Source organism: Oncorhynchus clarkii, chromosome 9 (genome assembly GCF_045791955.1).
Source record: "Oncorhynchus clarkii lewisi isolate Uvic-CL-2024 chromosome 9, UVic_Ocla_1.0, whole genome shotgun sequence".
Lineage (NCBI taxonomy): Eukaryota > Metazoa > Chordata > Actinopteri > Salmoniformes > Salmonidae > Oncorhynchus > Oncorhynchus clarkii.
The window spans coordinates 81,005,458-81,032,224 of record NC_092155.1 but is presented as its reverse complement, the minus strand read 5'-3'; the positions used below and the strand labels follow the sequence as shown (position 1 = coordinate 81,032,224).

The following is a 26,767-nucleotide window of genomic DNA, read 5'->3' as shown; positions in this document are numbered from 1 at the left end:
ATTATAAAACCCACTATAATAAAACCCACTATAATAAAACCTACTATAATAAAACCCACTATAATAAAACCCACTATAATAAAACACTATTTTAAAAAAAGCAATCGCATTCTGTAAGTCTCCAATCAACATTTAAAATACCTGAAATGCACCAGAATATATAATTGCAAGGTATTGTGTGTATTGTTTCACACATAAGGGGCAAACAGACTAAATGCAGATTTCCCCAATTCTGTGGAGACCAAAGGGATGTACAGAGTTATCCATCCCTGAGAACGGGGTCATTTGTTCATCTACATTTTATCGTTGAAGTAATGTACAGAGGACGTTTCTGCAGATTGCTTTGTAAATAACTCAAAGAGAGTAGAGCTCTCTTCTTACAGCCAGAGAGGTCCATCCCTCATGTTTGTAAATAACTCAAAGAGAGTACAGCTCTCTTCTTACAGCCAGAGAGGTCCATCCCTCATGTTTGTAAATAACTAAAAGAGAGTAGAGCTCTCTTCTTACAGCCAGAGAGGTCCATCCCTCATGTTTGTAAATAACTCAAAGAGAGTACAGCTCTCTTCTTACAGCCAGAGAGGTCCATCCCTCATGTTTGTAAAGAAAACAGTGATGAGTCTTAAAACCATCGAAGGTGTTAAAATGTATTGCTGAATACTGAGAAGTTAACAGTGATGAGTCTTAAAACCATCGAAGGTGTTAAAACGTATTGCTGAATACTGAGAAGTTAACAGTGATGAGTTTTAAAACCATCGAAGGTGTTAAAACGTATTGCTGAATACTGAGAAGTTAACAGTGATGAGTCTTAAAACCATCGAAGGTGTTAAAATGTATTGCTGAATACTGAGAAGTTAACAGTGATGAGTCTTAAAACCATCGAAGGTGTTAAAACGTATTGCTGAATACTGAGAAGTTAACAGTGATGAGTTTTAAAACCATCGAAGGTGTTAAAACGTATTGCTGAATACTGAGAAGTTAACAGTGATGAGTCTTAAAACCATCGGAGGTGTTAAAACGTATTGCTGAATACTGAGAAGTTAACAGTGATGAGTTTTAAAACCATCGGAGGTGTTAAAACGTATTGCTGAATACTGAGAAGTTAACAGTGATGAGTTTTAAAACCATCGGAGGTGTTGAAACGTATTGCTGAATACTGAGAAGTTAACAGTGATGAGTTTTAAAACCATCGAAGGTGTTAAAATGTATTGCTGAATACTGAGAAGTTAACAGTGATGAGTCTTAAAACCATCGGAGGTGTTAAAACGTATTGCTGAATACTGAGAAGTTAACAGTGATGAGTTTTAAAACCATCGAAGGTGTTAAAACGTATTGCTGAATACTGAGAAGTTAACAGTGATGAGTCTTAAAACCATCGGAGGTGTTAAAACGTATTGCTGAATACTGAGAAGTTAACAGTGATGAGTTTTAAAACCATCAGAGGTGTTAAAACGTATTGCTGAATACTGAGAAGTTAACAGTGATGAGTTTTAAAACCATCGGAGGTGTTAAAACGTATTGCTGAATACTGAGAAGTTAACAGTGATGAGTTTTAAAACCATCGAAGGTGTTAAAACGTATTGCTGAATACTGAGAAGTTAACAGTGATGAGTCTTAAAACCATCGGAGGTGTTAAAACGTATTGCTGAATACTGAGAAGTTAACAGTGATGAGTCTTAAAACCATCGGAGGTGTTGAAACGTATTGCTGAATACTGAGAAGTTAACAGTGATGAGTTTTAAAACCATCGGAGGTGTTAAAACGTATTGCAGAATACTGAGAAGTCTTCCTTCTATTTTCAGAACTGAGGCAGGATTAATTTCTATTTTAAAAAACAATCATAGATCTCAGTTTATTTGTTAAATTGTCAATATATGTTTCAAAAGACAACTTGTCATCTATCAGATACCCAAGTACTGAAAGTGAGGAACTCGCTTTTCCCATTGACTGCAATGTATTGAGATAAATGTGCCAGGATGATGTTTTCAGGCTACTCTTGGGATTAGCCTTGACAGAGTAGACAAAGACCCATGGTTCTCCATTAAATGATGGATATTCATGTTTATGCGTGCCTCGTACCTATGTGCACGTGTTTGTGTGTTCGAGAAAGACTTCAGGCCTCCCTCCTTTTTTTACTCAGTAGTGCAGCTGGAGGTCATACATATTTAAATAGCAGGAAGCACTGGACACACCCCCTTGAACCATTATTATTTTCTGTGTTTACTAATGACCTTCCACTGACCTTGAATAAAGCCTGTGTGTCTTTGTACGCTGACGACTCAACAGTAGACACGTCGGCTACGACAGTAAAATAAATAACTGACACCCGTAACATAGAGCTGCAAGCAGTTATAGAATGGGTTACTACCAATAGATTTAACATAGAGCTGTAGTCAGTTATAGAATGGGTTACTACCAATAGATTTAACATAGAGCTGTAGTCAGTTATAGAATGGGTTACTACCAATAGATTTAACATAGAGCTGTAGTCAGTTATAGAATGGGTTACTACCAATAGATTTAACATAGAGCTGTAGGCAGTTATAGAATGGGTTACTACCAATAGATTTAACACAAAGCTGTAGTCAGTTATAGAATGGGTTACTACCAATAGGTTTAGCATAGAGCTGTAGTCAGTTATAGAATGGGTTACTACCAATAGGTTTAACATAGAGCTGTAGTCAGTTATAGAATGGGTTACTACCAATAGGTTTAACATAGAGTTGTAGTCAGTTATAGAATGGGTTACCACCAATAGGTTTAACATAGAGTTGTAGTCAGTTATAGAATGGGTTACTACCAATAGGTTTAACATAGAGCTGTAGTCAGTTATAGAATGGGTTACTAGCATACATCTAAGTGCAATACGTTCTGCTCTGTTCTGGACCAACTACTATTTTCCTGTGTGCTTCTTGTCCTGTCTGGTCCTGTCTTGTCCTGTCTGGTCCTGTCTGGTCCTGTCTGGACCTGTCTGGTCCTGTCTGGTCCTGTCTGGGCCTGTCTTGTCCTGTCTGGGCCTGTCTGGGCCTGTCTTGGCCTGTCTGGGCCTGTCTGGTCTTGTCTGGTCCTGTCTGGTCCTGTCTTGTCCTGTCTGGGCCTGTATTGTCCTGTCTGGGCCTGTCTGGTCTTGTCTGGTCCTGTCTGGGCCTGTCTTGTCCTTTCTGGTCCTGTCTGGTCCTGTCTGGGCCTGTCTTGTCCTGTCTGGGCCTGTCTGGGCCTGTCTGGTCCTGTCTTGTCCTGTCTGGGCCTGTCTGGTCTTGTCTGGTCCTGTCTTGTCCTGTCTGGTCCTGTCTGGGCCTGTCTTGTCCTGTCTGGTCTTGTCTGGTCCTGTCTGGGCCTGTCTGGTCGACTAATATGTCAAGAAAGCAGATCTACACCTTATCACGGACAGACCTCTTCCCATTTTAGCAACCATTGAGTCTATATGTTTTGACCATGATAGTTTGCTATCTAGGGTGACACCCAGCAGTTCAGTCTCCTGAACTTACTCAATTGCTAAATTACTCAATAATAGATCTAGATGAGGTTTAGGGTTGAGTCGAGTGATTTGTCCCAAAAACAATGCTTTTAGTTTGAGATATTCAGCACCAGCTGAAGGAATGTTAGTAATATGCATGTCAATCTGTCCCGGCTAAAGTTCAGGAGAGATTGACTGTATCATTGTTGGTCTTTGTGCGTGGTGTTCATGAGCTCAAGTTACCAAACTGTTTGTTCAAGCAGTTGGCACACAGTTCAGACATCTGTACAACACAACACATTCAACCAGAGGTCTCTTCACAGTCCCCAGGTCCAGAACAGAGGCTGGAAAACACACAGTATTAAATAGAGCCATGACTAAATGGAACTCTGTCACCCCCAGGTAACTCAGCCTAGCAATAAAATCAGATTTAAAAAAACAGGTAAAAGAACACCTTACAGCATGACAGGGACTGTGAAGAGTCATACAGATATTAAGTACAGTGTTATGGATGGGATACGCGGTTGGGATGTGACTGTGATATGTGGTTGTCTCTCCTGGCTATCTTAAAAGATGAATGCACTAGCTGTGGGCCTCTCTGGATAGGGTTAGGGTCGGTCTCTCTGGATAGGGTTAGGGTTAATCTCTAGGGTTAGGGTTAATCTCTAGGGTTAGGGTTAGTCTCTATGGATAGGGTTAGGGTTAGTCTCTATGGATAGGGTTAGGGTTAATCTCTAGGGTTAGGGTAGGGTTAGTCTCTATGGATAGGGTTAGGGTTAGTCTCTATGAATAGGGTTAGGGTTAGGGTTAGTCTCTATGGATATGGTTAGGGTTAGTCTCTATGGATAGGGTTAGTCTCTATGGATAGAGGTAGGGTTAGGGTTAGTCTCTATGAATAGGGTTTGGGTTTGGGTTAGTCTCTATGGATAGGGATAGGGTTAGGGTTAGGGTTAATCTCTAGGGTTAGGGTAGGGTTAGTCTCTATGGATAGGGTTAGGGTTAGTCTCTATGGATAGGGTTAGGGTTAGTCTCTATGGATAAAGGTAGGGTTAGGGTTAATCTCTAGGGTTAGGGTAGGGTTAGTCTCTATGGATAGGGTTAGGGTTAGTCTCTATGGATAGGGTTAGGGTTAGTCTCTATGGATAGAGGTAGGGTTAGGGTTAGTCTCTATGGATAGGGTTTGGGTTTGGGTTAGTCTCTATGGATAGGGTTAGGGTTAGTCTCTATGGATAAGGATAGGGTTAGTCTATATGGATAGGGTTATGGTTAGTCTCTTTGGATAGTGTTAGGGTTAGGGTTAGAGTTAGTCTCTATGTATAGGGTTAGGGTTAGAGTTAGTCTCTATGGATAGGGTTAGTCTCTATGGATAGGGTTAGGGTTAGAGTTAGTCTCTATGGATAGGGTTAGGGTTAGAGTTAGTCTCTATGGATAGGGTTAGGGTTAGAGTTAGTCTCTATGGATAGGGTTAGGGTTAGAGTTAGTCTCTATGGATAGGGTTAGTCTCTATGGATAGTGTTAGTCTCTATGGATAGGGTTAGGGTTAGGGTTAGTCTCTATGTATAGGGTTAGAGTTAGTCTCTATGGATAGGGTTAGTCTCTATGGATAGGGTTAGGGTTAGAGTTAGTCTCTATGGATAGGGTTAGGGTTAGAGTTAGTCTCTATGGATAGGGTTAGTCTCTATGGATAGTGTTAGTCTCTATAGATAGGGTTAGGGTTAGGGTTAGTCTCTATGTATAGGGTTAGAGTTAGTCTCTATGGATAGGGTTAGGGTTAGAGTTAGTCTCTATGGATAGGGTTAGTCTCTATGGATAGGGTTAGTCTCTATGGATAGGGTTAGGGTTAGGGTTAGGGTTAGAGTTAGTCTCTATGGATAGGGTTGGGGTTATTTTTTAAATAATTTTTTTATTTAAACTTTATTTAACCAGGAAGGCAAGTTGAGAAAAAGTTCGCATTTACAATTGCGACCTATCCAAGATAAAGCAAATCAGTTCGACACATACAACAACACCGAGTTACACAAGGAGTAAAACAAACATACTGTCAGTAATCCAGTAGAAAATAAGTCTATATACAATGTGAGGAAATGTAAAGGAAAAAAAAGTAAATGCAATATAGCAAGTAAAACACTGGAATAGTAGATTTGCAGTGGAAGAATGTGCAAAGTAGAGAGAGAAATACTGGGGTGCAAAGGAGCTAAATAAATAAATACAGTAGGGGAAGATGTAGTTGTTTGGGCTAAATTATAGATGGGCTATGTACAGGTGCAGTAATCTGTGAGCTGCTCTGACAGCTGGTGCTTAAAGCTAGTGAGGGAGATAAGCGTTTCCAGTTTCAGAGATTTTTGTAGTTCGTTCCAGTCATTGGCAGCAGAGAACTGGAAGGAGAGGCGGCCAAAGGAAGAATTGGTTTTGGGGGTGACCAGAGAGATATACCTGCTGGAGCGCGTGCTACAGGTGGGTGATGCTATGGTGACCAGCGAGCTGAGATAAGGGGGGACTTTACCTAGCAGGGTCTTGTAGATGACCTGGAGCCAGTGGGTTTGGCAACGAGTATGAAGCGAGGGCCAGCCAATGAGAGTGTACAGGTCGCAGTGGTGGGTAGTATATGGGGCTTTGGTGACAAAACGGATGGCACTGTGATAGACTGCATCCAATTTATTGAGTAGGGTATTGTGAATGACATCGCCGAAGTTGAGGATTGGTAGGATGGTCAGTTTTACAAGGGTATGCTTGGCAGCATTAGTGAAGGATGCTTTGCTGCGAAATATGAAGCCAATTCTAGATTTAACTTTGGATTGGAGATGTTTGATGTGAGTCAGGAAGGAGAGTTTACAGTCTAACCAGACACCTAGGTATTTGTAGTTGACCACATATTCAGAGCCGTCCAGAGTAGTGATGTTGGACAGGCGGGCAGGTGCAGGCAGCGATCAGTTGAAGAGCATGCATTTAGTTTTACTTGTATTTAAGAGCCATTGGAGGCCATGGAAGGAGAGTTGTATGGCATTGAAGCTCGCCTGGAGGGTTGTTAACACAGTGTCCAAAGAAGGGCCAGAAGTATACAGAATGGTGTCGTCTGCGTAGAGGTGGATCAGAGACTCACCAGCAGAAAGAGCGACATCATTGATGTATACAGAGAAGAGAGTCGGTCAAGAATTGAACCCTGTGGCACCTCCATAGAGACTGCCAGAGGCCCGGACAACAGACCCTCCGATTTGACACACTGAACTCTATAAAAGAAGTCGTTGGTGAACCAGGCGAGGCAATCATTTGAGAAACCAAGGCTGTCGAGTCTGCCGATGAGGATGTGGTGATTGACAGAGTTGCTAGCCTTGGCCAGGTCAATGAATACGGCTGCACAGTATTGTTTCTTATCGATGCCGGTTAAGATATCATTTAGGACCTTAAGCGTGGCTGATGTGCACCCATGACCAGCTCTGAAATCAGATTACATACATAGGTATGGTGGGATTCGAAATGGTCGGTAATCTGTTTGTTGACTTGGCTTTTGAAGACCTTAGAAAGGCAGGGTAGGATAGATATAGGTCTGTAGCAGTTTGAGTCAAGAGTGTCCCCCCCTTTGAAGATGGGGATGACCGCAGCTGCTTTCCATTCTTTGGGAATCTCAGAAAGAGAGGTTGAACAGGCTAGTAATAGGGGTGGCAACAATTTCGGCAGATCATTTTAGAAAGAGAGTGTCCAGATTGTCTAGCCCAGCTGATTTTTAGGTGTCCAGATTTTGCAGCTCTTTCAGGAAATCAGCTGACTGTATTTGGGAGAAGGAGAAATGGGGAAGGCTTGGGCGAGTTGCTGTGGGGGGGTGCAGTGCTGTTGACCGGAGTAGGGGTAGCCAGGTGGAAAGCATGGCCAGCCGTAGAAAAATGCTTATTGAAATTCTCAATTATAGTGGATTTATCAGTGGTGACAGTGTTTCCTATCTTCAGTGCAGTGGGCAGCTGGGAGGAGGTGTTCTTATTCTCCATAGACTTTACAGTGTCACAGAACCTTTTTGAGTTTGTGTTGCATGAAGAAAATTTCTGCTTGAAAAAGCTAGCCTTGGATTTTCTAACAGCCTGTGTATGATGGTTTCTAGCTTCCCTAAAAAGTTGCATATCACGGTTCGATGCTAATGCAGAACGCCATAGGATGTTTTTGTGTTGGTTAAGTGCAGTCAGGTCTGGAGAGAACCAAGGGCTTTTTCTGTTCCTGGTTCTACATTTCTTGAATGGGGCATGCTTATTTAAGATGGTGAGGAAGGCATTTAAAAAAAAATAACCAGGCATCCTCTACTGACGGGATGAGATCAATATCCTTCCAGTATACACCCGGCCAGGTCGATTAGAAAGGCCTGCTCGCTGAAGTGTGCCAGGGAGCGTTTGACAGTGATGAGTGGAGGTCGTTTGACCGCTGACCCATTACGGATACTGGCAGTGATCCGTGATCGCTGAGATCTTGGTTGAAAACAGCAGAGGTGTATTTAGAGGGCAAGTTGGTTAGGATGATATCTATGAGGGTGCCCGTGTTTACGGCTTTGGGGTGGTACCTGGTAGGTTCATTGATCATTTGTGTGAGATTGAGGGCATCAAGCTTAGATTGTAGGATGGCTGGGGTGTTAAGCATGTTCCAGTTTAGGTCGCCTAGCAGCACGAGCTCTGAAGATAGATGGGGGGCAATCACTTCACGTATCCAGAGCACAGCTGGGGGGCAGAGGGTGGTCTATAGCAGGCGGCAACGGTGAGAGACTTGTTTTTAGAGAGGTGGATTTTTAAAAGTAGATGTTCAAATTGTTTGGGTACAGACCTGGATAGTAGGACAGAACTCTGCAGGCTTTCTTTGCAGTAGATTGCAACACTGCCCCCTTTAGCCGTTCTATCTTATCTGAAAATGTTGTAGTTAGGGATCAAATTTTCAGAATTTTTGGTGGTCTTCCTAAGCCAGGATTCAAACATGGCTAGAACATCTGGGTTGGCAGAGTGTGCTAAAGCAGTGAATAAAACACATTTAGGGAGCAGGCTTCTAATATTAACATGCATGAAACAAAGGCTATTACGGTTTTACGGTTACAGAAGTCATCAAAAGAGAGCTCCTGGGGAATAAGAGTGGAGCTAAGTTCTGCAGGGCCTGGATTCACCTCTACATCACTCGAGGAACAGAGGAGGAGTAGGATAAGGGTATGGGAATTGGTCGTCTAGAATGTCTGGAACAGAGAGTAAAAGGAGGTTTCTGGGGGCGATAAAATAGCTTCAAGGTATAATGTACAGACAAAGGTATGGTAGGATGTGAATACAGTGGAGGTAAACCTAGGTATTGAGTGATGATGAGAGAGATATTTTCTCTAGAAACATAATTGAAACCAGGTGATATCATGGCATGTGTGGGAGGTGGAACTGAAAGGTTGGATAAGGTATAATGAAATGAGCAGGGCTTGAAATACAGTGAAATAAGCCAATAAACACTAACCAGAACAGCAATGGACAAGGCATATTGACATTAAGAAGAGGCATGCTTAATCGAGTGATCAAAAGGGTCCAGTGAGTAGTGAGGTTGGTTGGGGTCACGGTGATTCAGACAGCTAGCCGGGCCATTTTATTTTATTTTAACTAGGCAAGTCAGTTAAGAACAAATTCTTATTTTCAATGACTGCCTGTTCAGTGGCAGAACGACAGATTTGTACCTTGTCAGCTCGGGGGTTTGAACTTGCAACCTTCCGGTTACTAGTCCAACACTCTAACCACTAGGCTACCCTGCCGGGTAGCAAGCTGGCAGAGGATGGAGGTCTGTTTTTAGCCACCTCGTGCATTTCCGTTGGTAGATTAGTGGGGTTCCGTGTGGTAGAGGGGATCAATCCAATTGGCAAAATATATATAGTTATAGTGACCCAAGAAAAATTGTCTGATAGACCTATTCAGATAGCAGTCGTAAAGACAGCTAACGATTAGCAGGCTGCAGATGGGCGTTCAGGTAACGTCGCAACCGAGGGGCCAGTTGGATAACTCCCTCGGGCAGATAACGTCGGTAGTCCAGTCGTGGGGCTCCTCATTGGCAGTAAAACGGGTCCGGATAGGTGGTTGTAGCCCAGGAGTGGCTGATGGAACTCTTCAGCTGGCTAGCTCCAGAATAATTGATGTTTGCTCCGGGATCGACGTAAGCCAATAGTCACACGGATAGCAGCTAGCTAGCTGTGAGATCCAGGTGTAACTAGGTCCCGGTATGTTCTGATCTGAGTTGCGTTGTTCAAAACTGGCGATAGATTTTAGAGCTAAAGGATAGCTGATGACCACAAACCGTGGTTAGCTGAATACTAACGTTAGCCAGTAAACTGGCTAGCTTCTGGTTAGCTTCTGGCTAGCTTCTGGTTAGCTTCTGGCTAACTTCTGGCTAGCTTCTATTGTCGAGTTCAGATTTGAGGTAAGTAATACTTCTTTATTTTTAATTGGTGAGGCGGGTTGCAGGAGAATGTTTTGAAGTTGAGTTTTTGGAAAATAAAATATATAAAAGATATGCGTAGTAAGGTGTAAATATATATATATATATACGGGACACGACAAGACGAGGACAAAGGACGTCTGACTGCTATGCAACTTGGGATAATGTGGTTAGTCTCTATGGATAGGGTTAGGGTTAGTCTCTCTGGATACGTTTAGGGTTAGGGTTAGTCTCTCTGGATAGGGTTAGGGTTAGTCTCTATGGATAGGGTTAGGGTTAGTGTCTCTGGATACGGTTAGGGTTAGTCTCTCTGGATACGGTTAGGGTTAGGGTTAGTCTCTCTGGATAGGGTTAGGGTTAGTCTCTATGGATAGGGTTAGGGTTAGTCTATGGATAGGGTTAGGGTTAGTCTCTCTGGATACGGTTAGGGTTAGGGTTAGTCTCTCTGGATAGGGTTAGGGTTAGTCTCTATGGGTAGGGTTAGGGTTAGTCTCTATGGATAGGTTTAGGGTTAGTCTCTATGGATAGGGTTAGGGTTAGTCTCTATGGATAGGGTTAGGGTTAGTCTCTATAGATAGGGTTAGGTTTAGGGTTAGTCTCTACGGATAGGGTTAGGGTTAGTCTCTATGGATAGGGTTAGGGTTAGTCTCTATGGATAGGTTTAGGGTTAGTCTCTATGGGTAGGAGTAGGGTTAATCTCTATGGATAGGGTTAGGGTTAGTCTCTATGGATAGGGTTAGAGTTAGTCTCTATGGATAGGGTTAGGGTTAGTCTCTATGGAAAGGGATAGGGTTAGGGTTAGTCTCTATGGATAGGGTTAGGCTTAGTCTCTGGATAGGGTAAGGGTTAGTTTCTATGGATAGGGTTAGGGTTAGTCTCTATGGTATAGGGTTAGGGTTAGGGTTAGTCTCTACGGATAGTGTAAGGGTTAGTCTCTACGGATAGGGTTAGGGTTAGTCTCTATGGATAGGGTTAGGGTTAATATCTACAGATAGGGTTAGGGTTAGTCTATATGGATAGGGTTAGGGTTAGGGTTAGTCTCTATGGATAGGGTTATGGTTAGTCTCTATGGATAGGGTTAGGGTTAGTCTCTCTGGATATGGTCAGGGTTAGTCGCTATGGATAGGGTTAGGGTTTGTCTCTATGGGTAGGGTTAGGGTTAGGGTTAGTCTCTATGGATAGGGTTAGGGTTAGTCTCTATAGATAGGGTTAGGGTTAGTCTCTATGAGTAGGGTTAGGGTTAGTCTCTATGAGTAGGGTTAGTGTTGGTCTCTATGAATAGGGTTAGTGTTAGTCTCTATGGGCAGGGTTAGGGTTAGTCTCTATGAATAGGGTTATTGTTAGGGTTAGTCTCTCTGGATAGGGTTAGGGTTAATCTCTATGGATAGGGTTAGTCTCTATGGATAGGGTTAGGATTAGTCTCTCTGGATACGGTTAGGGTTAGTCTCTCTGGATACGGTTAGGGTTAGTCTCTATGGATAGGGTTAGGGTTAGTCTCTCTGGATACGGTTAGGGTTAGGGTTAGTCTCTCTGGATAGGGTTAGGGTTAGGGTTAGGGTTAGTCTCTATAGATAGGGTTAGGTTTAGGGTTAGTCTCTATGGATAGGGTTAGGGTTAGTCTCTATGGATAGGGTTAGGGTTAGTCTCTATGGATAGGTTTAGGGTTAGTCTCTATGGATAGGGTTAGGGTTAGTCTCTATGGATAGGGTTAGGGTTAGTCTCTATGGATAGGGTTAGGTTTAGGGTTAGTCTCTATGGATAGGGTTAGGGTTAGTCTCTATGGATATGGTTAGGGTTAGTCTCTATGGATAGGTTTAGGGTTAGTCTCTATGGATAGGGTTAGGGTTAGTCTCTATGGATAGGGTTAGAGTTAGTCTCTATGGATAGGGTTAGGGTTAGTCTCTATGGAAAGGGATAGGGTTAGGGTTAGTCTCTATGGATATGGTTAGGCTTAGTCTCTGGATAGGGTAAGGGTTAGTTTCTACGGATAGGGTAAGGGTTAGGGTTAGTCTCTATGGATAGGGTTAGGGTTAGTCTCTATGGTATAGGGTTAGGGTTAGTCTCTACGGATAGTGTAAGGGTTAGTCTCTACGGATAGGGTAAGGGTTAGGGTTAGTCTCTATGGATAGGGTTAGGGTTAATCTCTACAGATAGGGTTAGGGTTAGTCTCTATGGATAGGGTTAGGGTTAGTCTCTATGGATAGGGTTATGGTTAGTCTCTATGGATAGGGTTAGGGTTAGTCTCTCTGGATATGGTCAGGGTTAGTCGCTATGGATAGGGTTAGGGTTAGGGTTAGTCTCTATGAGTAGGGTTATTGTTAGACTCTATGAATAGGGTTAGGGTTAGGCTTAGTCTCTATGGATAGGGTTAGGGTTAGTCTCTATAGATAGGGTTAGGGTTAGTCTCTATGAGTAGGGTTAGGGTTAGTCTCTATGAGTAGGGTTATTGTTAGACTCTATGAATAGGGTTAGGGTTAGGCTTAGTCTCTATGGATAGGGTTAGGGTTAGTCTCTATAGATAGGGTTAGGGTTAGTCTCTATGAGTAGGGTTAGGGTTAGTCTCTATGAGTAGGGTTAGTGTTGGACTCTATGAATAGGGTTAGTGTTAGTCTCTATGGGTAGGGTTAGGGTTAGGGTTAGTCTCTATGAATAGGGTTAGGGTTAGTCTCTATGAGTAGGGTTAGTGTTAGTCTCTATGAATAGGGTTAGGGTTAGGGTTAGTCTCTATGAATAGGGTTAGGGTTAGTCTCTATGAGTAGGGTTAGTGTTGGACTCTATGAATAGGGTTAGTGTTAGTCTCTGTTACGAATCTCTTTTGGCCCGACAGTCTAGGGGGGATGGTAGTGAGACCCGTAACATAACTCATGTAAATTATAATTGTGACAAAGTAAGTGTGAACGAAATAACCACGACAACCGAAATAATACCGTCACACTCAGGGTTTATTATAAACACACGGTAATGGGGGGGGGAGCAGGAAAAGGGGCTGAGCTGGACCCAAGGAAAGAAACAAATATGCAAAAACACCCTGGGGAAGGAACTGTGATAGGGTAGGAAACAGGAGGAGGTGTGTCTTCTGATTGATGGGTTGATTGTTGACTGATTGGGGAGTAATGATTTTCACCTGTGAGGGGAGAAGGAGAGAAAAGAAACACACACAGGATACACACAGACACAGGATACCTGTATCCGTAACAGTCTCTATGGGTAGGGTTAGGGTTATGGTTAGTCTCTATGGGTAGGATAGGGTTAGGATTAGTCTCTATGGGTAGGATAAGGGTTAGGGTTAGTCTCTATAGATAGGGTTAGGGTTAGTCTCTATGGATAGGGTTAGGGTTAGTCTCTATGAGTACGGTTAGGTTTAGGGTTAGTCTCTATGGGTATGGCTAGGTTTAGGGTTAGTCTCTATGGGTAGGATTAGGGTTAGGGTTAGTCTCTATGAGTAGGGTTAGGGTTAGGGTTAGTCTCTATGGGTAGGATTAGGGTTAGTCTCTATGGCTAGGGTTAGGGTTAGTCTCTAAGGGTAGGGTTAGGGTTATGGTTAGTCTCTATGGGTAGGATAGGGTTAGGATTAGTCTCTATGGGTAGGATAAGGGTTAGGGTTAGTCTCTATGGATAGGGTTAGGGTTAGGGTTAGTCTCTATGGATAGGGTTAGGGTTAGCCTCAATGTTTTGGTCCCCGAGCCGCTTAGTTATCACTTTTGCCTTATGGCAAGGTGCTCCATCGTGCTGGAAACGGCATTGTTCGTCACCAAACTGTTCCTGGATGGTTGGGAGAAGTTGCTCTCGGAGGATGTGTTGGTACCATTCTTTATTCATGGCTGTGTTCTTAGGCAGAATTGTGAGTGAGCCCACTCCCTTGGCTGAGAAGCAACCCCCAAACATGAATGGTCTCAGAATATTTTACTGTTGGCATGACATAGGACACACATGACACTCCTTGGTCTCTCTCTCTCGCTCTCCGACTAGTAACTTCTTTCCTCTTCTATTCTGTCTGCTATTGTGACCTCACTCCTCCCAATCTCTCTTTCTTTATTTTGATGTTGTCCCGCTGGTCCCGTCGAGCAGGACAGGCAGCAGCTGTGTGTGTGTGTGTGTGTGTGTGTGTGTGTGTGTGTGTGTGTGTGTGTGTGTGTGTGTGTGTGTGTGTGTGTGTGTGTGTGTGTGTGTGTGTGTGTGTGTGTGGTTCAGGGGTGGTGTTTGACAACAATAGCAGAGATTGGGTTGGGGTCACAGTGTGTTTGGGAAGGTGTTTGTGTGGAGTGGAGGTTTAGGGGAGTGTACGGCGTGGGATGGGTAATTATAGGATCTGGGGGGGGCTACATTAGCCAGCTGTCAGTATATATCTACAACCCCCCTCTCTCTCCACCCCTCCCCTCTCTCTCCACCCCCCCTCTCTCCACCCCCTCCCCTCTGTCCACCCCTCCCCTCCCCTCTCACAACCCCCCTCTCTCTCCACCCCTCCCCTCTCTCTCCACCCCCCTCTCTCTCCACCCCCTCCCCTCTGTCCACCCCTCCCCTCTCACAACCCCCCTCTCTCTCCTCTCCACCCCCCCCTCTCTCCACCCCTTCTCAATCAGAGTAAAGTCCCCATCCTCCTAGTTGTTAGAGGCAGAGAACAGACCCCCTCTGACTCATTAAGGTGATATTAATCTCTCCTCCCCTCTCTCCTTCACCTCTCTCCTTCACCTCTCTCCTCCCCTCTCTCCTTCATCTCTCTCCTCCCCTCTCTCTTTCACCTCTCTCCTCCCCTCTCTCCTTCACCTCTCTCCTCCCCTCTCTCCTTCACCCTTTCTTTGTTCGATTGGTCCGCTCTTTGTCTCTCTCTCCTTTATTCTTTGCAGTGGCAGCGGACAAGGAGACCGAGGGAAAAGAGAGACTGCTGGACGAGACACCCCCGACAGATACGCCAACAAACACAGACACGTGTGTCAGTCTGTTTTTCACGCGCACCAGAGGATTCCAGGGGTTCCTGGTGTGTGTGTGTGTGTAGTGTTGATGGGACAGTAAGAGATGTGTGTATCTCAGTATCAGAGGGGCAGTAGCCCCCCTGCCCTCCTCCTCCCTCTGTTCCTCCTCTCCTCCTCTCATCTACTCGCTCATGGAGCCATTCAGATCCCCCAAAACTGTGAGTATCAATTCAATTAAATTTCAGGGCTTTATTGGCATGGGAAACATATGTTAATATTGCCGAAGCAAGTGAAATAGATAATAAACAAAAGAGAAATAAACAAGAAAAAATTAAGAGTAAACTCACGAAAGGTCCAAAAGAATAAAGACATTTGAGATGTCATATTATGTGAAAATGGTTCAATTGAGTATCTCTAACAGCTAGACACACTTCTTGCTTACTCATCCAATCCCATTAACACATTAAGACAGACTTGTCCCTGGCAGAGGGTAATTCAGAGGTCAGGACTTGTCCCTATGGAGAGGGGGGAGGGGAGGAAATAGGAGAGAGCTTGTCTGACCTTCTCATCTGGGTGTGGCTAAGAGAGAGACATTTATGTATTTAACTAAGCAATTCAGTTAAGAACAAGTTATTATTTACAATGAAAGCCTTCCCCAGCCAAACCCAGGCTGAGCCAATTGTGCGCTGCCCGATGGGACTCCCAATCACAGCTGGATGTGATACAGCCTGGATTTGAACCTTGGACTGTAGAGATGCCTCTTGCACTGAGATGCAGTGCCTTAGACCACTGCGCCATGCGGGAGACAGGGGGGAGAGAGAGGGATGAATAGAAAGGGACAGAGAGTTAGAAAGAAGTGGAGTCTGAGTCAGAATAACAACATAATCAGGATCAACAAGAAAGTCTCTATCTATATGCATCCTCTCCTCTCCTCTCCTCTCCTCTCCTCTCCTCTCCTCTCCTCCCAGCTGAAAGTGAAGTCTCTCTCTCTCTCTTGCTATTTCAATATAGTTCTCGTTGTATTGTTTCTAGCTGACATCTACTAACAATGACCCTAATCCTAACTCTGTCTCTGTCTGTCCCTGCTCTCTATGGACTAACAGATAAAGTACAGAACAGTAAGTTCCTCCCATAATATGGTGGTTAGGAGTAGTAACACTGTGTACAGTGATGGTTAATGTGGTTAGGAGTAGTAACAACGTGTACAGTGATGGTTAATGTGATTAGGAGTAGTAACAACATGTACAGTGATGGTTAATGTGATTAGGAGTAGTAACAACATGTACAGTGATGGTTAATGTGATTAGGAGTAGTAACAACGTGTAGTGATGGTTAATGTGATTAGGAGTAGTAACAACGTGTACAGTGATGGTTAATGTGATTAGGAGTAGTAACAACATGTACAGTGATGGTTAATGTGATTAGGAGTAGTAACAACATGTACAGTGATGGTTAATGTGGTTAGGAGTAGTAACACTGTGTACAGTGATGGTTAATGTGGTTAGGAGTAGTAACACCATGTACAGTGATGGTTAATGTGGTTAGGAGTAGTAACACTGTGTACAGTGATAGTTAATGTGATTAGGAGTAGTAACAACGTGTAGTGATGGTTAATGTGATTAGGAGTAGTAACAACGTGTAGTGATGGTTAATGTCGTTAGGAGTAGTAACAACGTGTAGTGCTGGTTAATGTGATTAGGAGTAGTAACAACGTGTAGTGATGGTTAATGTGGTTAGGAGTAGTAACAACATGTACAGTGATGGTTAATGTGGTTAGGAGTAGTAACACCATGTACAGTGATGGTTAATGTGGTTAGGAGTAGTAACACTGTGTACAGTGATGGTTAATGTGATTAGGAGTAGTAACAACGTGTAGTGATGGTTAATGTGATTAGGAGTAGTAACAACGTGTAGTGATGGTTAATGTGGTTAGGAGTAGTAACAACGTGTAGTGATGGTTAATGTGATTAGGAGTAGTAACAACATGTAGTGATGGTTAATGTGATTAGGAGTAGTAACAACGTGTAGTGACGGTTAATGTGGTTAGGAGTAGTAACACTGTGTACAGTGATGGTTAATGTGGTTAGGAGTAGTAACACTGTGTACAGTGATGGTTAATGTGATTAGGAGTAGTAACAACGTGTAGTGATGGTTAATGTGATTAGGAGTAGTAACAACGTGTAGTGATGGTTAATGTGGTTAGGAGTAGTAACAACGTGTAGTGATGGTTAATGTGATTAGGAGTAGTAACAACGTGTAGTGATGGTTAATGTGATTAGGAGTAGTAACAACGTGTAGTGATGGTTAATGTGGTTAGGAGTAGTAACACTGTGTACAGTGATGGTTAATGTGATTAGGAGTAGTAACAACGTGTACAGTGATGGTTAATGTGGTTAGGAGTAGTAACAACGTGTAGTGATGGTTAATGTGATTAGGAGTAGTAACAACGTGTAGTGATGGTTAATGTGGTTAGGAGTAGTAACAACGTGTACAGTGATGGTTAATGTGGTTAGGAGTAGTAACAACGTGTAGTGATGGTTAATGTGATTAGGAGTAGTAACAACGTGTACAGTGATGGATAATGTGGCAATAATGAATTATTAATAATAATGTCTACTTTATGTCCAGTGTTACAGCCTCCTACTCTGACAAAGATGCCTGAGTCCTTAACGGCCTTTTCATTAGACGATATCATGCTGCTCTGCGAGGCCACTGGCATCCCCACACCCAGGTATACCCTACCATTAACAATATCATACTGCTCTGCAAGACCATCCCCACACCCAGGTATACCCTACCATTAACAATATCATACTGCTCTGCAAGGCCACCCCCACACCCAGGTATACCCTACCATTAACAATATCATACTGCTCTGCAAGGCCATCCCCACACCCAGGTATACCCTACCATTAACAATATCATACTGCTCTGCAAGGCCACCCCCACACCCAGGTATACCCTACCATTAACAATATCATACTGCTCTGCAAGGCCAGCCCCACACCCAGGTATACCCTACCATTAACAATATCATACTGCTCTGCAAGGACACCCCCACACCCAGGTATACCCTACCATTAACAATATCATACTGCTCTGCAAGGACACCCCCACACCCAGGTATACCCTACCATTAACAATATCATACTGCTCTGCAAGGCCATCCCCACACCCAGGTATACCCTACCATTAACAATATCATACTGCTCTGCAAGGCCACTGGCATCCCCACACCCAGGTATACCCTACCATTAACAATATCATGCTGCTCTGCAAGGCCACCCCCACACCCAGGTATACCCTACCATTAACAATATCATACTGCTCTGCAAGGCCACCCCCACACCCAGGTATACCCTACCATTAACAATATCATACTGCTCTGCAAGGCCACTGGCATCCCCACACCCAGGTATACCCTACCATTAACAATATCATACTGCTCTGCAAGGCCACCCCCACACCCAGGTATACCCTACCATTAACAATATCATACTGCTCTGCAAGGCCAGCCCCACACCCAGGTATACCCTACCATTAACACTATCATACTGCTCTGCAAGGCCACCCCCACACCCAGGTATACCCTACCATTAACAATATCATACTGCTCTGCAAGGCCACCCCCACACCCAGGTATACCCTACCATTAACAATATCATACTGCTCTGCAAGGCCACCCCCACACCCAGGTATACCCTACCATTAACAATATCATACTGCTCTGCAAGGCCAGCCCCACACCCAGGTATACCCTACCATTAACAATATCATACTGCTCTGCAAGGACACCCCCACACCCAGGTATACCCTACCATTAACAATATCATACTGCTCTGCAAGGACACCCCCACACCCAGGTATACCCTACCATTAACAATATCATACTGCTCTGCAAGGCCATCCCCACACCCAGGTATACCCTACCATTAACAATATCATACTGCTCTGCAAGGCCACTGGCATCCCCACACCCAGGTATACCCTACCATTAACAATATCATGCTGCTCTGCAAGGCCACCCCCACACCCAGGTATACCCTACCATTAACAATATCATACTGCTCTGCAAGGCCACCCCCACACCCAGGTATACCCTACCATTAACAATATCATACTGCTCTGCAAGGCCACTGGCATCCCCACACCCAGGTATACCCTACCATTAACAATATCATACTGCTCTGCAAGGCCACCCCCACACCCAGGTATACCCTACCATTAACAATATCATACTGCTCTGCAAGGCCAGCCCCACACCCAGGTATACCCTACCATTAACACTATCATACTGCTCTGCAAGGCCACCCCCACACCCAGGTATACCCTACCATTAACAATATCATACTGCTCTGCAAGGCCACCCCCACACCCAGGTATACCCTACCATTAACAATATCATACTGCTCTGCAAGGCCAGCCCCACACCCAGGTATACCCTACCATTAACAATATCATACTGCTCTGCAAGGCCACCCCCACACCCAGGTATACCCTACCATTAACAATATCATACTGCTCTGCAAGGCCACCCCCACACCCAGGTATACCCTACCATTAACAATATCATACTGCTCTGCAAGGCCATCCCCACACCCAGGTATACCCTACCATTAACAATATCATACTGCTCTGCAAGGCCACCCCCACACCCAGGTATACCCTACCATTAACAATATCATACTGCTCTGCAAGGCCACCCCCACACCCAGGTATACCCTACCATTAACAATATCATACTGCTCTGCAAGGCCACCCCCACACCCAGGTATACCCTACCATTAACAATATCATACTGCTCTGCAAGGCCACCCCCACACCCAGGTATACCCTACCATTAACAATAACATGCTGCTCTGCAAGGCCACCCCCACACCCAGGTATACCCTACCATTAACAATATCATACTGCTCTGCAAGGCCACCCCCACACCCAGGTATACCCTACCATTAACAATATCATACTGCTCTGCAAGGCCACCCCCACACCCAGGTATACCCTACCATTAACAATATCATACTGCTCTGCAAGGCCACTGGCAGCCCCACACCCAGGTATACCCTACCATTAACAATATCATACTGCTCTGCAAGGCCATCCCCACACCCAGGTATACCCTACCATTAACAATATCATACTGCTCTGCAAGGCCACCCCCACACCCAGGTATACCCTACCATTAACAATATCATACTGCTCTGCAAGGCCAGCCCCACACCCAGGTATACCCTACCATTAACAATATCATACTGCTCTGCAAGGCCACTGGCATCCCCACACCCAGGTATACCCTACCATTAACAATATCATACTGCTCTGCAAGGCCACCCCCACACCCAGGTATACCTTACCATTAACAATATCATACTGCTCTGCAAGGCCACTGGCATCCCCACACCCAGGTATACCCTACCATTAACAATATCATACTGCTCTGCAAGGCCACTGGCAGCCCCACACCCAGGTATACCCTACCATTAACAATATCATACTGCTCTGCAAGGCCACCCCCACACCCAGGTATACCCTACCATTAACAATATCATACTGCTCTGCAAGGCCATCCCCACACCCAGGTATACCCTACCATTAACAATATCATACTGCTCTGCAAGGCCAGCCCCACACCCAGGTATACCCTACCATTAACAATATCATACTGCTCTGCAAGGCCACCCCCACACCCAGGTATACCCTACCATTAACAATATCATACTGCTCTGCAAGGCCACCCCCACACCCAGGTATACCCTACCATTAACAATATCATACTGCTCTGCAAGGCCACCCCCACACCCAGGTATACCCTACCATTAACAATATCATACTGCTCTGCAAGGCCACCCCCACACCCAGGTATACCCTACCATTAACAATATCATACTGCTCTGCAAGGCCACCCCCACACCCAGGTATACCCTACCATTAACAATATCATACTGCTCTGCAAGGCCACTGGCATCCCCACACCCAGGTATACCCTACCATTAACAATATCATACTGCTCTGCAAGGCCACCCCCACACCCAGGTATACCCTACCATTAACAATATCATACTGCTCTGCAAGGCCAGCCCCACACCCAGGTATACCCTACCATTAACACTATCATACTGCTCTGCAAGGCCACCCCCACACCCAGGTATACCCTACCATTAACAATATCATACTGCTCTGCAAGGCCACCCCCACACCCAGGTATACCCTACCATTAACAATATCATACTGCTCTGCAAGGCCACCCCCACACCCAGGTATACCCTACCATTAACAATATCATACTGCTCTGCAAGGCCACCCCCACACCCAGGTATACCCTACCATTAACAATATCATACTGCTCTGCAAGGCCACGCCCACACCCAGGTATACCCTACCATTAACAATATCATACTGCTCTGCAAGGCCATCCCCACACCCAGGTATACCCTACCATTAACAATATCATACTGCTCTGCAAGGCCACCCCCACACCCAGGTATACCCTACCATTAACAATATCATACTGCTCTGCAAGGCCACCCCCACACCCAGGTATACCCTACCATTAACAATATCATACTGCTCTGCAAGGCCATCCCCACACCCAGGTATACCCTACCATTAACAATATCATACTGCTCTGCAAGGCCATCCCCACACCCAGGTATACCCTACCATTAACAATATCATACTGCTCTGCAAGGCCACCCCCACACCCAGGTATACCCTACCATTAACAATATCATACTGCTCTGCAAGGCCACCCCCACACCCAGGTATACCCTACCATTAACAATATCATACTGCTCTGCGAGGCCATCCCCACACCCAGGTATACCCTACCATTAACAATATCATACTGCTCTGCAAGGCCACCCCCACACCCAGGTATACCCTACTATTAACAATATCATACTGCTCTGCAAGGCCAGCCCCACACCCAGGTATACCCTACCATTAACAATATCATACTGCTCTGCAAGGCCACCCCCACACCCAGGTATACCCTACCATTAACAATATCATACTGCTCTGCAAGGCCATCCCCACACCCAGGTATACCCTACCATTAACAATATCATACTGCTCTGCAAGGCCACCCCCACACCCAGGTATACCCTACCATTAACAATATCATACTGCTCTGCAAGGCCAGCCCCACACCCAGGTATACCCTACCATTAACAATATCATACTGCTCTGCAAGGCCACCCCCACACCCAGGTATACCCTACCATTAACAATATCATACTGCTCTGCAAGGCCACCCCCACACCCAGGTATACCCTACCATTAACAATATCATACTGCTCTGCAAGGCCACCCCCACACCCAGGTATACCCTACCATTAACAATGTCATACTGCTCTGCAAGGCCACCCCCACACCCAGGTATACCCTACCATTAACAATATCATACTGCTCTGCAAGGCCACCCCCACACCCAGGTATACCCTACCATTAACAATATCATACTGCTCTGCAAGGCCACCCCCACACCCAGGTATACCCTACCATTAACAATATCATACTGCTCTGCAAGGCCACTGGCATCCCCACACCCAGGTATACCCTACCATTAACAATATCATACTGCTCTGCAAGGCCACTGGCATCCCCACAACCAGGTATACCCTACCATTAACAATATCATACTGCTCTGCAAGGCCACCCCCACACCCAGGTATACCCTACCATTAACAATATCATACTGCTCTGCAAGGCCACCCCCACACCCAGGTATACCCTACCATTAACAATATCATACTGCTCTGCAAGGCCACCCCCACACCCAGGTATACCCTACCATTAACAATATCATACTGCTCTGCAAGGCCACCCCCACACCCAGGTATACCCTACCATTAACAATATCATACTGCTCTGCAAGGCCACCCCCACACCCAGGTATACCCTACCATTAACAATATCATACTGCTCTGCGAGGCCACTGGCATCCCCACACCCAGGTATACCCTACTATACTATCTGTGAGTGTGAGAAACAGCTGGCGTGTCCATTCTTTCCCCGTGAGATCCAGTGTTCCATTGCCATGGTGATAAAGGAGGTATCATAATAATAGGAGACAGGAAATTATATCATTAACTGGACTGGTGGTCTTCTCTGATTGGTCTGTTTCCTCTCTTCATGTCTTTATCTCTAACCTCCCCCTCTGTCACTCCCATCTCTCTCTTCTCTCTCTCCTCTCTCCCTCCTCTCTCCCTCTCCTCACTCTCTCTCTCTCTCTCTCTCTCTCTCTCTTCTCTCTTCTCTCTCTCTCTTCTCTCTCTCTCTCTCTCTCTCTCTCTCTCTCTCTCTCTCTCTCTCTCTCTCTCTCTCTCTCTCTCTCTCTTCTCTCTCCTCACTCCCTCTCCCTCTCTCTCTCCCCCTCTCTCTCTCTCGCCTCTCTCTCCTCTCGCTCCCTCTCCTCTCTGTCTCTCTCTTTCTTCCTCCTCTCTAGTTTCCGCTGGGTAAAGGATGGTAAGAAGTTGAACTGGATGGGACATAATGGTTCTGGAAATTTCACAGCCCATGGCGACAAGCTGCTCAGCGATTACCAAGGACACTACCGTTGCTACGCCGACAACACCCTGGGAACAGCCATGACACACACCGTCAAACTCATCACTGAATGTGAGGCTCACACGCACAAACACATCCTCTCTTGTGTGACTGTACTTAGACAGTAGTTCTGTCATTCCCCTGACAACCATCAACTAGAGACAGCCTAGCCATGATGCCACTCAGCCATCACTATGGCAATGAGAGTCTGTGCTCTGTCACACACACACGTTGAATGGTCTTTGTTTTTAGTCCAGGACTATCCTTCATCTGTAGAATGGCTATTTAATGTAGGACTAACTTTATGGAGAATACATTGAGGATGTGTCTCAATCCTCTGCATATGCCAGTGTCGCACTTCCTCATCTGTGGTCAGAGGTGAAGAGCGAGAGCAGTGTTTGTCAGACCATGAGACGTCCCTACAATCAGTCTTCTCACCAAAAGGCTGTACAACAATGGTGTGTCAGGAGACTCGACTGAAGTCGGTCCCGTCGATGTGCCAACTTCTGTTTGTAGCGTCCAAATGGTTTGGTCTACAAACTCATTTATGATCCCAGTGTCACGGGACTCCTTTGAAAGTAACCGGTACTGGTCAAAAAGATTTTGTGCCTACCCAAAACAAGGGGTTATATATGTTGATATATATTTCCTGAGCTTTCTTATATCTCCTAGATATAGGACAGACACTACAAAATCTTATTTCTTATGAGGAATTTTTTGACTGTCTTTTTTGCCATTTATGAATGTGTTAATCAATGCATTTCTCTGGGCTATAGAAGTAAAGGCCAAATCAAATCATGTTTAAATATTTTTTTTGTACATAAAGGGGTCCTACAATTCAATGACTATCTTAAACAATAACCACCAACGTCTTAGACTCTAGAGATTTAAATGGGGAGTGTATTCTAGGACTAACCTTAATCTGTGTCCCAGACACCAACCCATAGACCCCACCAATCAGGCTCAAATATAGACCCCACCAATCAGGGTCAAATATAGACCCCACCAATCAGGGTCAAATATAGACCCCACCAAACAGGGTCAAATATAGACCCCACCAATCAGGGTCAAATATAGACCCCACCAATCAGGGTCAAATATAGACCCCACCATATAGACCCCACCAATCAGGGTCAAATATAGACCCCACCAATCAGGGTCAAATATAGACCCCACCAATCAGGGTCAAATATAGACCCCACCATATAGACCCCACCAATCAGGGTCAAATATAGACCCCACCAATCAGGGTCAAATATAGACCCCACCATATAGACCCCACCAATCAGGGTCAAATATAGACCCCACCAATCAGGGTCAAATATAGACCCCACCAATCAGGGTCAAATATAGACCCCACCAATCCATATAGACCCCACCAATCAGGGTCAAATATAGAAATATAGACCCCACCAATCAGGGTCAAATATAGACCCCACCAATCAGGGTCAAATATAGACTCCACCATATAGACCCCACCAATCAGGGTCAAATATAGACCCCACCAATCAGGGTCAAATATAGACCCCACCAATCAGGGTCAAATATAGACCCCACCATATAGACCCCACCAATCAGGGTCAAATATAGACCCCACCATATAGACCCCACCAATCAGGGTCAAATATAGACCCCACCAATCAGGGTCAAATATAGACCCCACCATATAGACCCCACCATATAGACCCCACCAATCAGGGTCAAATATAGACCCCACCATATAGACCCCACCAATCAGGGCCTAATATAGACCCCACCAATCAGGGTCAAATATAGACCCCACCAATCAGGGTCAAATATAATAAAGTGCAACATGTCAATATTCTAATGTTCATTTTTATTTTGTCACTTTCCAGCCGATATTAATGTGTGTATTTTAGCGGTGCTTGCCAATGTGATTGAATGTAACATGTAATACGATGATGATGATGATGGTATGTGTGTTACAGCGACACCGACCCTCCCTAAGCAGAAGAGATCACATAAAACGGCAGAGGAAGGAGCTAGTGTTGTTCTCCACTGCAACCCTCCCAGGAGCTCCACCATCCCTCACATACACTGGATGGACAAGAGTAAGCACTGGCTGTTTGTGCGTGCGGGTGTTTGTTTCTCAGTCTGGTGAACTATTCGTGCATTGCAGTCTAACTCCATTTTGTTAATCCATTTAATCTGATCGGTCACAATAGTGAGAATAAAAACGTTGTACTTTATAGGCCCTGTAGAAGTTAAAATGGCATTTATTTAAAAAAATGTTTTTATTTTACTAGGCAGGTCAGTTAAGAACAAATTCTTATTTTCAATGACGGCCTAGGAACAGTGGGTTAACTGCCTTGTTCAGGGGAACAGTGGGTTAACTGCCTTGTTCAGGGGAACAGTGGGTTAACTGCCTTGTTTAGGGGAACAGTGGGTTAACTGCCTTGTTCAGGGAACAGTGGGTTAACTGCCTGTTCAGGGGAACAGTGGGTTAACTGCCTTGTTCAGGGGAACAGTGGGTTAAACTGCCTTGTTCAGGGGAACAGTGGGTTAAACTGCCTTGTTCAGGGGAACAGTGGGTTAAACTGCCTTGTTCAGGGGAACAGTGGGTTAAACTGCCTTGTTCAGGGGAACAGTGGGTTAAACTGCCTTGTTCAGGGGAACAGTGGGTTAAACTGCCTTGTTCAGGGGAACAGTGGGTTAAACTGCCTTGTTCAGGGGAACAGTGGGTTAAACTGCCTTGTTCAGGGGAACAGTGGGTTAACTGCCTTGTTCAGGGGAACAGTGGGTTAAACTGCCTTGTTCAGGGGAACAGTGGGTTAAACTGCCTTGTTCAGGGGAACAGTGGGTTAACTGCCTTGTTCAGGGGAACAGTGGGTTAACTGCCTTGTTCAGGGGAACAGTGGGTTAACTGCCTTGTTCAGGGGAACAGTGGGTTAACTGCCTTGTTCAGGGGAACAGTGGGTTAACTGCCTGTTCAGGGGAACAGTGGGTTAACTGCCTTGTTCAGGGGAACAGTGGGTTAACTGCCTTGTTCAGGGGAACAGTGGGTTAAACTGCCTTGTTCAGGGGAACAGTGGGTTAAACTGCCTTGTTCAGGGGAACAGTGGGTTAAACTGCCTTGTTCAGGGGAACAGTGGGTTAAACTGCCTTGTTCAGGGGAACAGTGGGTTAAACTGCCTTGTTCAGGGGAACAGTGGGTTAAACTGCCTTGTTCAGGGGAACAGTGGGTTAAACTGCCTTGTTCAGGGGAACAGTGGGTTAAACTGCCTTGTTCAGGGGAACAGTGGGTTAAACTGCCTTGTTCAGGGGAACAGTGGGTTAAACTGCCTTGTTCAGGGGAACAGTGGGTTAAACTGCCTTGTTCAGGGGAACAGTGGGTTAAACTGCCTTGTTCAGGGGAACAGTGGGTTAAACTGCCTTGTTCAGGGGAACAGTGGGTTAAACTGCCTTGTTCAGG

General features: G+C 45.0%; 1 protein-coding gene across 1 annotated transcript in view; it reads left to right on the top strand.

Annotated features, from left to right (window-relative positions):
* The window catches only part of LOC139417452 (neural cell adhesion molecule L1.1-like), a 113,458-nt gene that overhangs the window by 22,202 nt on the left and 64,489 nt on the right, over positions 1-26,767 (top strand). The window contains exons 2-5 of the mRNA XM_071166738.1: positions 14,722-15,005; positions 17,416-17,518; positions 23,234-23,406; positions 25,284-25,406. Coding sequence (XP_071022839.1) covers positions 14,891-15,005; positions 17,416-17,518; positions 23,234-23,406; positions 25,284-25,406 — 514 coding nt within the window. The 5' untranslated portion in view covers positions 14,722-14,890. The remainder of the gene's footprint in view (positions 1-14,721; positions 15,006-17,415; positions 17,519-23,233; positions 23,407-25,283; positions 25,407-26,767) is intronic.